The 14,464-nt window shown below is 41.2% G+C and overlaps 1 protein-coding gene across 3 annotated transcripts in view; it reads left to right on the plus strand.

Moving 5' to 3' along the window:
• SFMBT2 (Scm like with four mbt domains 2) overlaps window positions 1–14,464 on the plus strand; it is a 162,083-nt gene that overhangs the window by 140,533 nt on the left and 7,086 nt on the right. For all 3 annotated transcript variants that reach the window (XM_069978786.1, XM_069978778.1, XM_069978795.1), the window contains 4 exons: window positions 8,291–8,466; window positions 11,529–11,698; window positions 13,297–13,539; window positions 13,811–13,939. In XM_069978786.1, coding sequence (XP_069834887.1) covers window positions 8,291–8,466; window positions 11,529–11,698; window positions 13,297–13,539; window positions 13,811–13,939 — 718 coding nt within the window. The remainder of the gene's footprint in view (window positions 1–8,290; window positions 8,467–11,528; window positions 11,699–13,296; window positions 13,540–13,810; window positions 13,940–14,464) is intronic.

Consider the following 14,464-nt stretch of genomic DNA (forward strand, 5'->3'; position numbering starts at 1 on the left):
CATTATTTTAATGCCTGTTCTAAAGAATGATGATGTGTGAACATAGTCTAAGTCTTTTAATAAAATGAACAGGTTTTTGCCTATGGAATTTTCTGTTCCGATTGTTGCTGGTAGATGGAATATAGTAAAAGGAAACAGAGGCATTCTGCCAAGTAATTTCCAAGCAGCTGCTGCCAGTTTTGATTCTCAAGTACGCCAGTGACTTCCTGACTCCAGGAAATGACAATCAGATATCTCACTGGATCAATAATGTGTTGAGTATGTTTCTTAGTACTTTCCTTCAAGTGTTCCCACTCCAGAGGGCACATCATTTACTGAATAGGTCAAGGATTGGTGAATGCGAAAGAATTACAGGGTAAAAATGACCTTGCTATTCTGGATTGTTAACATCTTGCAAAATGTAGTTCTTAATTTCATGTAGTTACCTATATAAATTGGGAGATGCCCCCTGTATGAGCCATATGCTTGGTTACACATGGAAGATGAGTACAACAGGTTGTCTTTCTGCTAATCGACCTTTGCATGTGAGTGTTATCTGAGGCACACATACAGATTTGTCAGGGAAGCATAATTAAACTAATTTCCCATGACCTCCCCTTAATGAAAGACTTCTGATTACTGCTAATAAGGCCATCTCTTAATAGGTGTTTCTGGGCAATATCCTCTAATAGGATTTAAGTATCTTATCTGTGATTTACTCATCTCCAATCCTTTGCTTGCAATATCGTTTTACAATTGTCGTGACTTAGCAGCGCTCCTTGAGACCACTTGAAACCCTGCCAGCTGTTCGTTTTATGACACATTTATTGAAAACAACTCAGTTCATTAATGATATTTTATAGGATCAATTTTACGGTGTAGGTGATACTTTGTGGCAGATTTATAGTATTTGCTGATTTTTATACTTGTTTCTACAAATGACATAATGATGAATGTATGCTCGGTGTGTGTCTATATACAGTACTTGTGTTTACTTCCAATGCACTAAAGCGAAACGTTAAGAGAATAAACCATTTCATGTGATCGGGGAGCAAATGGTCCAAATTATTTCAATCTGATAGAGTAATACATACTTGTAATATTTCCAACTATATAAATGTATCAACACATTTAATATACAGTCTTTATTAGCTCTAGGTATGTAGAAGGCAAATTCATTACATACAATACTGTATATAGAGTGCAATTCAAGGGGCGCCTGTCCTGCTGCCCTACCACCTTCATTCATTTAAATATATATATATATATATGGTCTGTATTTAATAACCTATTCTTGTTACTCCTAAAAAGTTTCTACATCTTCTAAATTTATAAAAATGTATAAAACAGGATTTCATTGGTTTTATAACATTAAAACCTAAAGCACGTGAAAAAGCCAAGTGAATAGAGTCAGTATGTAGGCAAATGAAGTCAATAATACAGAGCTGTGGGCAGTGTGCCACTGTATGGTACTTGTGAATGGCATCTTAGTCACCTTCAGCTGCAATACTTCTAGAAGCAAATACATTATGAGACTATGGGGGAGATTTATCAAACATGGTGTAAACAGGCTCAGTTGCCCCTAGCAACCAATCAGATTCCACTTTTCATACCTCACAGACTCTTTGAAAAATGAAAGGTGGAATCTGATTGGTTGCTAGGGGCAACGGAGCCAGTTTCACTTTACAAAGGTTTGATAAATCTCCCCCTATGTTCCCACTTTCTGAACATATTGGGCAATTGCGGACATTATAGACAGCAGCTAATAATGTTCATGATATTTATTACCGGCCGTCTATATAACGATATGGCCGCCTTTCCCCACTATGTTCCCAAAGTGGGAACATAGTCTTATTATGGCATGCAATGGACATGCCATACAATATCTAAAGCACACATAGGATTATGTTTTCAATACAGTTGTGTGGATGAAGGGGGTGGTGTCTTTTTAATACAATAAAGTAATGTCAGAAGATGACATCTGTAAAGATCAATGAACTGTATTATCCAAGGGACAATGGAGTTCAACATGCTAAGCAGCTGACCGAAAATTTCCTAGGCCACATTCCGTAGTGTGCCCATAATTGGGGATCTGCAATTATGGACAGTGCTACCTACCGATGTGTTTATTTAAATGGTGTTCCACACGTGAAATCTGAGATCTGCATGTAAGACCTATACCTATAGTGAGTTTGATGGCCTTCTAGCAACCCTGGCCTAGTTGTAGTCACTGGAGGTGGTTGGAAAGATGAACACTGGCTGTTTTGCACAGTTTGCCTAACTCCCATTGACTTCAATGGTAGTTACAGAAACAGTGTACCATCACGAGCTACAAGATCATCATCACGCGTGATGACACACAGTTTATGAAAGTCCCATCAACAGGATTAGTAGTGAAGCAAACTGTGTTAAACAGCTACTTTGGCTTCCCGACCTCCTCCAGAGAACCTTGATCTTAAGGTACGTGGGCAGGGGCGTAGCTAATGTCTCCTGGGCCCTGGTGAGAGAGGCCAACTTGGGCTCCCCCCCCCCTCCTTTCACGACCAAGTGATGCTATTGGTGTGTATATATATATATATATATATATATATATATATATATATACACATACACACACACCCCAAGACAGATATTACCTATTACCGCCATACTGTTACCGACCAAATCCTGTATACTGAGACCAATATTACCAGTAATACCAGTATATAGGGAGGAAACATTACCGCCACACCACAACCACTACCATCAACACCATATTGTTACAGACCAAATCCAGTATACTAAATCACCTCATCCAGTCATATAGAGGTGGCCCCAGCTCTACACAGGCTCTATACACCATATACATTACAGTGCAGTTATATCAGGTGACTCACAGGGGACGTCTTTTCTGATCGGAGTTCTTTCCTTTTCATCTTCTCCATCCGTCCTGGGCCGTTATGAGAACTTCTCTGAGCCACGAATCCACAGAATCTGCCAGACAGACATATTAGGCTCCTCACACTGGCACCATCCTCATCTCTATACAAACTGCACATCTGTACTGTCCCCTTTACACCCTCATTTAGTGGGTAGCCCTGACTCTATGTGACCCCCTAATAATATATGTCCCCCTCTGTGTATTCCCTCTCCCCCTATGTTGCCCCCCCAAATAGATGGCCCCCTCTACCCCCTCCCTTATAGATGGCCCCCTCCACCCCCTTCCTTATAGATGGACCTCTCTACCCCCTCCCTTATAGATGGCCCCCTCTACCCCCTCCCTTATAGATGCCCCCCTCTCCTCACCCTCCCTTATGGATGGTCCCCTCTCCCCCCACCCTCCCTTATAGATGGTCCCCTCTCACCCCACCATCCCCTATAGATGGCCCCCTCTCCCCCCACCATCCCCTATAGATGGCCCCCTCTCCCCCCACCCTCCCTTATAGATGGCCCCCTCTCCCCCCACCCTCCCTTATAGATGGCCCCTTCCCACCCCTCCCTTATAGATGGTCCCCTTTCCCCCCCCCCTTTATAGATGGTCCCCTTCCCCCCTCCCTTATAGATGGTCCCTCTTTCCCCCCCCCTCATAAATGGCCCCCTCTTTCTCCCCACCCTCATAGATGGTCCCCTCTTTCTCCCCACCCTCATTGATGGTCCCCTTTCCCCCCCCCACCCTCATAGATGGTCCCCTTCCCCCTGCCACCCTCATAGATGGCCCCATCTTTCCCCCACCCTCATAGATGGCCCCTCTTTCCCCCCCACCCTCATAGATGGCCCCTCTTTCCCCCCCACCCTCATAGATGCCCCCCTCCTTCCCCCCACCCTCATAGATGCCCCCCCTCCTTCCCCCCACCCTCATAGATGCCCCCCTCTTCCTCCCCACCCTCATAGATGCCCCCCCTTTCCCCCCACCCTCATAGATGCCCCCTCTTTCCCCCCACCCTCATAGATGGCCCCCTCTTTCAACCCACCCTCATAGATGGCCCCCTCTTTCCCCCCACCCTCATAGATGCCCCCCTCTTTCCCCCCACCTGAGCAGGCTGATAAAAAAAAAAACTTAACTCACCTGACAACGCGCTCCCACGTTGATCCTCACTCCTCCTGGTCTGTCCCCTACTGCTGCGCGGCTGCTGGTGGTGTCGCGTCTTATCCCCGGCAGCGCGCGCATCCCAGAGCTCCCTGCGCGCCGGAACCGGAAGTCAAGGCCCAAGGTGCGCAGGGAGCTCTGGGATGCGCGCGCTGCCGGGGGAAGACGGAGCCAGACTCTTGTGACCGCAAGCAAAACAATGCTTGCGGTCACAAGAGTCATTGATCGGGAGGGCCTCGCGGGGCCCCCCTTGTGGCGGGCCCGGTCGCGACGGCGACCGCCGCGACCGCGGTAGCTACGCCACTGTACGTGGGCGTCCTAGAGGTTGGACCCACATATATCAGATGTGTATGGGTGTAGATATGCCATAAATACCATAATGGGAAAACTTTAATAAATATGTGTTTTGATAAATTAAGTCTAATGCTATGTTTACACAATGTTTTTCAGGAGAAAATACGACTGTAATTATATATTAAAAACATAAAAAAATATATTTTTACTACCTGAAATGACTATTGTGCAGTAAAACATGATTTTCCTGGCAGCTGCAGTGTTTCTGTCTGCTTGTAATAGCATTTTACATTAAATGAAGGCATTATAAGTGTCAGCACCTGAAATGTTCTCTGGGTTGTAATGGAGAAATATAACCGTGAGCTAGAATGCAGGCTAGAATAGGTTTTACTTTGGCTGATGTAGCTGCACATTGTTTGTAGAGTATGTATTTTATTATTATCTTTTTACAGTCTTTTAACACTAGATCTAATTGTAAATTAAATAAATTCTAAATCACTTACAAAGTAACCATCTTCTGTAAGGAGCTTATTGTCTGGGCAGGGTTTATTCAGTAAATTCTAATCTCCTAGCAACACTAAAGAGATCATTTACTAAGCCCAGAAGTGGCCATTTCAGATAAATCCAGAGCTCGGTAAATTGTGTTTAGAAGGACAAAAAAAGAGAAGAAAACAGTAATTCAGAGAAGAGTGGGTAATATTTCACTGTACACAACTTAAGATTTGCGGGCAAAAAATACTATTCTGCCTCCATCTATGTTCTTTCTATTAGTATTTTGTCCCCTTGCCTTTCAATTGCCATGATAATGGCAATAAATGCAACATGTGAACACAGCTTTAGGAGGTGCACGATGTCAGCTTATTGTGCTCTTTCAACATGTTGAAAGATCACAGTTTGTGCAGCGACAGTCTGCTACATGTCGTTCCATGTAAAAGGATTGTTGGCTGCAGACCACAGTGGGCCGTCCAAACGATCTGAGGACCCTTCCAGCAACCCCGACCACCCCCACCCTCCCACTCACCTACTGTGCGTGTAATGGAGAGGCCAGCAAGTGGGGAATGAAGGGGGAGTGAAGGCTAAAGGCCCTATTCCACGGGCTGACTTGAGCAGCAAACGACCGCTCTCAATGCTCGTTTGCTCCTCGTTCCCCGCTCACTGCCACCTTTATTCCACGTGGCAGCAGCGAGCGGGTGAGTTCGGGGAGGGCCGGGGGGAGCTGCGGGGGGGCTGCCCAGGTGATCTCTAGATCGTCTGGGCAGCCCATAGCATACAGAAGTGTCTGCTGCTACCGCTCCTGTTCCACGGAGCGATGGCAGCAGATCGTTGCTGTATCAGTTGTTTGTTTTTCAACATATTGAAAAACAAATGACTGCAACGATCAGCCGACATGAACGATGTTGGCTGATCGTTGCCTTCTTTTCCACGGGACGATTATCGGCCGTAACGGCCGAATACGGTTGATAATCGTTCTGTGGAATAGTGCTGGCTGGAACATCAGGCCATGTAATATGGCCTTTAGACCTGATCAGTAAAGATAATGTAAATAAACAAGAGTTGTATTGTGTTCCTGTCTTTTTGTATAGACATCATTGCCTTTTCTTAATGGCTTATCACATACCAATGTTCAGTTTTTAGAAATGAGGCAGCCTCGAGCACGCTCAGGTTCATCCGAACCAGAACGCTTGCTATTTGATTACTGGTAGCTGAAGAAGTTGGATGGTGCCTAAGGCTGCCTAAAAAAGATGGATACAGTCATAGGTTATAGTCTGTATCCATGCTTCATCCAACTTCTTCCATTTATCTCTATATACCCAAAATGTACTATACCAAAGACATGAATTAGAAGGCAAAGTAATAAAAGTTAATATATATGAGTATATCTATCTGTCTATCTATCTAATCACGAATCAGTGATGGATATCAATATTTTGTTTAAATTGTATCCTTTACAAAAATTTTAATTTTTAGTCTAGATCATTTTGCTGAACTACACGTAATCCAAACAATATAAAGCTGTATCAAGTCCCATAATCTGGAAGATTTTCAAGTTCAATAACACAAAAGACACAGAGAAAATCTACCAATTTGGAACTGGGTTAATGCAGTATGAACACATGACCTGGGAATACAGGGAGAATATCTCATCTGATTAACTAGAACTGGCAGAGACTAAAGGCCCTGTTCCACAGGCCGACTTGAGGAGCAAACGAGCGCTCTCAGCGCTCGTTTGCTCCTCATTCCCTGCTCACTGCTGCTGCTATTCCACGCGGTAGCAGCGAGCGGGTGAGTCTGGGGAGGCCCGGGGGGAGCTGCAGGGGGGGCTGCCCGGGTGATCGCTAGATCGTCCAGGCAGCCCCTAGCATACAGCAGCGTCTGCTACCGCCGCTCCTATTCCACGGAGCGACCGCAGCAGATCGTTGCTGTATCAGTTGTTTGTTTTTCAACATATTGAAAAACAGACGACTGCAACGATCAGCTGACATGTCGGCTGATTGTTGACTTCTATTCCACGAGACGATTATCAGCAGTAATGGCCGATAATCGTTTTGTGGAATAGGGCTTTGAACTAGTGATCTTAGCAAAGTTTCCTCTAGTGTTCAAAAAGAACCTGTCCAAACCTATATAAGGTACACCACTTAAAAAATGTCAAGGCCTTTTATTATATACTTTTCCCCTTGTCTACTGTCTGTTATGTTCCATTTCAGTCTTTCTTGACTATGTATTTTTCTGTTAAAGCTTCCATACTGGAAAGTTTTACCTAAAAAAACCCAGGGGATTGGTTGGTTGACCACTCTTGTGCTCAGTTTGGGTGGGGTTTTGCAACTCAGTTCCGTCAAAGTTAATAGAACCGAATTGTAGTACCATACATAACCTAAGTGCGTGGATGGTGCAGGGTCTTTTTCAAGCCCTTTAAAGGGGTTGTCTGGGAAAAATTCATACTTGTTCCATGTTGCTGGGGCTGGGTGGGACATGTCAGTAATGTTTACCTCTCCTGCTCCCCCACATTAATTACATTATCACTGTAATATGTGCCTATTGCTGTGTTCTACAGTACAATAGTAACAAAATTATGATATGAAAATGTTCTTAGGGGTCCCCTGATGATAGGAATATTTATAATCACAGACAAGATAGATCAATGAATGTATAGACAGAATAAGCAAAACAAATGATGCACTGTGTGAATTCCACCTCAAATTTGATTGTGCTTTCATATATCAGTAATGCTGAATGCTGGACAAATATTTTCCCTTATGCTTAGGCATCTATGGAGCCTTATTTACAGTGCATTTTGGGAGGGAGCTGATGACAGCTCTGCTTTAAACAAATAGTAATCTAAATTGCAATGCTTTTATTAGCAGCGCTATTACAATGGTTCTTTCATTTTTTTTATGGGAGGAGAAGTTGGTTGTCATGAATTTATAAGCCTGATTTCTGATTAAGAAATTGCATTGATATACTATAGATGCAACAAAAACAACAACAAAAAAAGAAGAAAAGAAAGAAAGCAACAATAAATAAAGACATGTATTTTATGTGACGCAGTGACATATTTACATACAGGCACACATCTGTCAGCTGCAGGATACCTCAATATTTATGAGAAGAAGCACAGCATGTATATAGGATTACTGTATAGGTGATAGGATTTGTAGAATAATAATCTTTTGTCTGGGGGAAGTATATTATTCAGAGGAAGGTTATCGATTGGAGAAAGATACTACATCAAGAATCACGATGATACCAAACATAATTAGTGTTACAGATCCAATGTACTTAGGTATTACCTGTGTTGCCATATGTGATTTGTACAGCTGCCTGGTGATCTGGGATATAATTGCCAATTACGTGAATTCCCATCCATGTGAAAATGGTTCTCAAGAGAGCTGCAGGCAGGTGTGTAACTATGGAGAAAGTAATCTCAGCATTTTGTGTCTGTATCCCCTCCAGATATAAAGGGAAAACCTACAGGGCGACTGTGAAGATTGTCCGCACCTCAGACCAGGTTGCAGAGTTTTGCCGCAAAGTGTGTACGAAATTGGAATGTTGTCCTAATTTGTTTAGTCCACTCCTGGTCACCGACATATGTCCGGAAAACTGTTCCATACATACAAAAACCAAATATAGTAAGTATTGTCCAGTCCTGCATCCTCCTGGGTAAAGAACAGCATTTGTTCTTCGGTCACTGTGTGGAATGAATTTATCATCTCCAGCTGGATGACAGGTGCATCAGGACCACAAACAATTACAGATACAGGAAACTATTGACTTTTTTTTATTGACATTGGATTAGGGAGTAAATCTCCCTGTAAGCAAGCAGCCCCAGAATTAGCACTGTTATGCACTGTCTCTAAACACTATCAGAGCAGCAGCTTTTAATAGGCCTGTGTTGGGGAAGTATTCTGTATAGTGGGTTACAATTAATGATGTGTTCTGAGCACATTCCACAGCTCTGGGTAACATTATACTTTACATTCATTGTACAGAACATTGCATTTTACTTGCTGTTTTCTCCTTAAGTACACACAATGTTAAAAGTTAATCAGTATTTTCACTTTTAATGCTTTGTATGTTCTTTTATTTCTCTTTTTTAACTTTTGCATATCCTTAATTCCCAGAATTCTCAGTGGAGCAGCAATGGTCTGTAAGTCTCCACACGTCTTTAAGACGGGCTCTCCTTAAGGAGTGTCACTACGCCTTTGACCCACATTGATAGACCTCTCACTAGCCAGCCAACACCCTGCTCTGCACTGAAGAGGGGCAAAAACCCCTAAACAACTGTCTGCAGATGGGAAATCTTTCCTTTTGGAGAGATTGTTTGGTTTGGCATAAAATCCCCAGTCAGTGTTCTAAGGCTTCTTGACTGAGCGACACTTGACTTGAAGGGACATCTCTTTGCTCAAGAGGTGTGAGAACTATTTTGCATTTCCTTTCTTCCCAGAATTCTCAGTGAAGCAGCAATGGTCTCCACATGTCTTTATGACAGGCTTACCTTAAGGAGAGTCACTACCCCTAAAATTGCTTTGTTTCATAAAATTTTCTACAACCTTTATCTTTGGAATCCATATTACAAAAAAAGACTGCAGAAAATAAAGTATGAGGGTACATTCACAAGTACAGAGTTTTCAGCTGTTTATTTTTTATGTCTTTTGTGAGTTTGAAGCCCAAAAACTAGCAGGAGTAAGACCAAAAACATCTAGCTGAAAAGGTGTGTGATTGGCTCCTAAGGGCTTATTCCAACATCCCATATTTCACTTACCCGACGAATGGGGAAGTCCGTAATGCCGGACAGGGAAAGAGTCCACTACAGGGCCTCCCAGCTGGTAAGATCTAAGGAATACAGCAAAACAGGAGTCCGTGGAGCCTCAGTTGCGAGTCTCAAAACACGGGATAGCCAGATATCACTAGCCTGTTGCCACGGGGTGCCTCCATGATAGGGAGAGCACCACACCACCCTGATAAATAGCCCCTTAAGTCCCACTCGGTTGCGAGTATTGGAACATAAATAGGGAAACACCAGGGTGGCCCCTTTTGTCAATGTCTAACTCAAGGTGCGAGTATTGCGATCATGACAAGGGCTTGCCAAGGCAGGCTTCCATCCACATACAGCCGTTTCGGGGTTTTTGCCCCTTTGTCAGTGTGGAGTAGGATTCTGGCTAGTTGGGGCAATAGCAAATCGACCAACAAAACACCAAGTTATCACTGAACTCAAGGAGAACAGTGAAAAAAAATTCCAATGAAGTACTCAATCAAGAGTCTCCACTGATGCCCCCAAAAATTTTAAATATGCAAAACAGGAGTTCGTGGAGCCTCAGTTGCGAGTCTTTTTTTCACTGTTCTCCTTGAGTTCAGTGATAACTGTGTTTTGTTGGTCGATTTGCTATTGCCCCAACTAGACAGAATCCTACTCCACACTGACGAGGGGCAAAAACCCTGAAACGGCTGTCTGTGGATGGAAGCCTGCCTTGGCAAGCCCTTGTCATGATTGCAATACTCGCACCTTAAGTTAGACATTGACAAACGGGGCCACCCTGGTGTTTCCTTATTTATGTACCAATACTCGCAACCGAGTGGGACTTAAGGGGCTATTTATCAGGGTGGTGTGGTGCTCTCCCTATCATGGAGGCACCCCGTGGCAACAGGCTAGTGATATCTGGCTATCCCGTGTTTTGAGACTCGCAACTGAGGCTCCACGGACTCCTGTTTTGCATATTTAAAATTTTGAGGGGCATCAGTGGAGACTCTTGATTGAGTACTTCATTGGAATTTTTTTTCACTGTTCTCCTTGAGTTCAGTGATTACTGTGTTTTCTAAGGAATACAGGACAGATGTGTTTTTGCTGCTATTTGATGATATTTTGCTTTGAACAATGCAATCATAGTAAAATGATTTTGACAGAATCATAGCAAAAAAAGGATCTATTTTGCCACATTTGCCACAACATTTTGCCAAATCACTGCATAAACACATCATTAATGTAAAACAAACACTATGCATGCACACAGCCAATCACACACAGCCTTTTCAACTGCATGTTTTTGGTATTACTCCTGCTTACTTACAAAAGAAAAAACATTTAGCCTCAAAGATGCACACACAGTTGAATAGTACACTCACTCGAGAATCTCAGACAGGTGTCCTGGATTCCTGGGAGAGCCTAGTAGCTGTTGGGGCCCACCAGAGTATCCTCTGCTGGGCCAGTTTGATGCTGTGTATGTCACAAACATGGTGTAAACGTTAAGAAAGTTTATTAATTTGCAGTTATCTACATACATTGTACAAAGCACCACAAGTATGTACATACACTAACAGTTCATATATATGGCCATTATATGTCTCTGTACATATACCATATAATTACTTCTAATTATAGAATCAGACCTTATTTTAGGTGATTAAGATTTCTATTAGAACATATCTAATAAGGGTACTGTTTTTTAAGTCAGCTCTGGGCTACTTAAGCTGGTTCCACACATGGCAGTTTTGTGCAGTTTTTGATGCATTCCACTTTTTTTTTTTTTTTTTTTTTAAGCAAAAGCCAGAATTATGTTCTAAAATGAGAACCAAAGGAAAGAACATGCTCTGTAATCTACACTTAATGATGTTAATATGTAGTGTTTTTCTAGTTTTCTTTTCCCCCAATAAGAATATATTCACTGTGATGAATCATTCATATTTTGTATTGTAGCTTATTATTATGGAAAGCGGAAAAAGATTGCAAAGCCTCTGGTTGGAGAACACACAGCAGACAATACGCAGACCAAGCCAACAAGGCGCAGAAAAAGGAGAAAATCAATTTTTGTACAAAAGAAGAGACGTACATCAGTGGTTGATGTTAGCCCGGTTGGCTCTGCTGAGGTATAAGGAATTCTGAATAAAGCAATTTTCAGTTTTATGCGCATAATTTTAGTGTGACTTTTGCTCAATTTCCCTATAAATGTTTTTTTTTTTAATTCTATATATGAACATTATTATAGAAAATCTGCCATTTATTGTAACTGCTTAACTATGTGGTTGACCTTTCTACAAATTTTTGCTTTGTATTATTGTTAAAAAGTCTTTTTTAATAAAAAGATTTAAAGGAAAAGAAAAAAGAATCTTGTCACGAAGTTTATGCTGCCCTATCTGAAGACAGCATAAAGGAATGACAGAGACCCTGACTCAATGACAAACAATTTTAGGAAAACTACTGCAAGAAATTTACCAACAAGTATCTTAATCCGGGTCTCTCATAGGGCATCAGAAACTGGGAAAACATCTGAAATACTGATCAGATCATGTGGAAACTTTGACTACCTTTGCATTATTTTTATTTTCATTGTTTGATTATTTTTACAAGCTTTAAATAGGTTTGGATATAGAAAAGAGGTTACTTTGGGTGAACATTAAAAATAATGTTCACACATTGTCCCCCCCATCTTTTGCATCTTTTGTACCAAGAATGACCATTATTTAGATGGTTGAGGCTATGTTCACACATGGGTTTTGGTCAATATTTCTGTCAGTATTTGTAAACGAAATCAGGAGTGGAACTGAAAAATTGTAATGGAAACGTGCACAGTTTATGTGTTTTCAACACACCCCTGGTTTTGGTTAAAAAAGTACTGATCAAAAGACTAACCGAAATACTATGTGTGAACATAGTCTAATGGTACAAAGGGTAACAAAAAAGGTTGTATTTTTTTAGGGAATTCACCAGAGAATAAAATATATTTTCTACATCTTGGATGCACAGATGGATATATGAAAGGTCTCCTTGCCCTAACAGCTATATAAGGGGTCATTCATGCGTTCCGTGAACAGTCTATATATACGGATGATGTACTACAGAACGGATTTCAGAACTCTGAAAATGTTTAAATTTTAACGCTACTATACTGACACAGCTGCATGGCTGTGTCAGTACAGTAGCTCAAAGATTTAAATTTCCTGTGTTTGGTCTCTTTTTTTTCAACCAGCACAAGATTGAAAAGCTGCCTTTAGGAAAATGGACCTGGATTTAAAGGAAATATAGATTTGTTTTAAAGCATGATAATAATAATAATAATAATAATAATAATATGGTAAATTGCAAGCATGCGTTATATTACATCTGCTGTTGATTTAGATTTTGAAAGTTGTAACAACAGGTGCCCTTTAAGTAATTCATTTAGACATTAATCAGTAATCAAGTTAAATGCATGTGAAAATAACAATACTGAGCTACACTCCAAAAATGTACCAATGTTAGATCATAGGCCCCAATGAGAACAGGAACCAATGTGTGGAATGCTTTAGTATTGTATAAATCATTAAAACAAATATAAGGGAATGGTGGCACCAGGCTATTTAGGCTTCATGCTACGATTGCTACATATTACATTTAAGAACATGTATAATGTTTCCACTTTATTTATTTATTTTGCTTTGTTGGCTTTTATTTAACAACAAAATGCATTATGTTAACATATTAATAGGAGAGCGCAGAAGAAGATGGCCTTGAAGATGATACAGGCAGCGAGGAAACAAGTTCTGAAGTGCGTGATGATCACACTGACACGTCCTCTGTTGAAGTTCCTTCTGTACGTCCAAGGAGAGCAGTAACTCTGAGAAACAGCATTGGTTCTGAAAGAGCACCTCTAGTGGAGAGGGCTAGAAGAGCCCGGAAAACACGCTCTCTTTCTTATGCTGAAGAGGTTGTCACCACAAGTGGGAAGGATGTATGTATTTATGTAGTACTACTATTATCATGGGAATAAGAGGAAACTGTTTATAGGGATTTTAGGGAAGGAGTACACATAAACGGAAAGCTGTCCTTGAGGTCTAAGAATGTAATATACTGTAGCAATATGTCAAAAGCAATGTATTGTTCTGCATAGTTGCACATCAGCAATTTGTAAAGCTGCTTTTAAATATATGGGTCAACTGGAATGGTTACTGTATTTTTGTTATGTGATGGTATTGATAACTGTGACCATTTTGTTTTTAAAGGAGAAAAAGCAAGAGGAAAAAGAATGTCTAGTCCTAGAGAGTAACCCCTTGGAATGGACAGTGACAGATGTAGTGAAATTTATAAAGTCTACAGATTGTGCTCCCTTAGCAAAAATCTTACAAGAACAGGTAAAAGCCATACTTCTTACATGATACACAGTGTGCAATAGAATTCTGAATTCCTTTACTGTATATTAACATGGTTTTCTATGGCACACCACTGCCTGTTAACTTTTTCAGTCTGCTTTGCTCTACAAATTGTACAATGTACATTGTACTTTCTTTGAATATATGATTACCAACAGAGCTATAAAACTAAATACACAGAACAAAATGAAAAACCTAGTTAAAGAGTACTTGTCATTAATAACAACTTTGCATATTCTGACAAAGGCATCAATATCTGATGTATTTGTAATTCACTTCATTTAAAAAAAAAAAGTTGTTTTCTGTGTATAATTCAAAGTTATAACATTGACCACAAGGTGTAACTATGTTAGCTCACTGGCCGGTTGTGAATGAATGCTGATCAATAACAGAACAGTTGGATGGTGGACAGGAAGTGATGGGGGGATAGTCAACGCTCTGCTCCCATGCTGCCAATTAAAGTGCAGGGAGCCAGCAACCATGGACATCATATCATCAGACAGCACA

The sequence above is a fragment of the Dendropsophus ebraccatus genome, chromosome 1 (genome assembly GCF_027789765.1).
Source record: "Dendropsophus ebraccatus isolate aDenEbr1 chromosome 1, aDenEbr1.pat, whole genome shotgun sequence".
NCBI classification, from domain to species: Eukaryota; Metazoa; Chordata; class Amphibia; order Anura; family Hylidae; genus Dendropsophus; species Dendropsophus ebraccatus.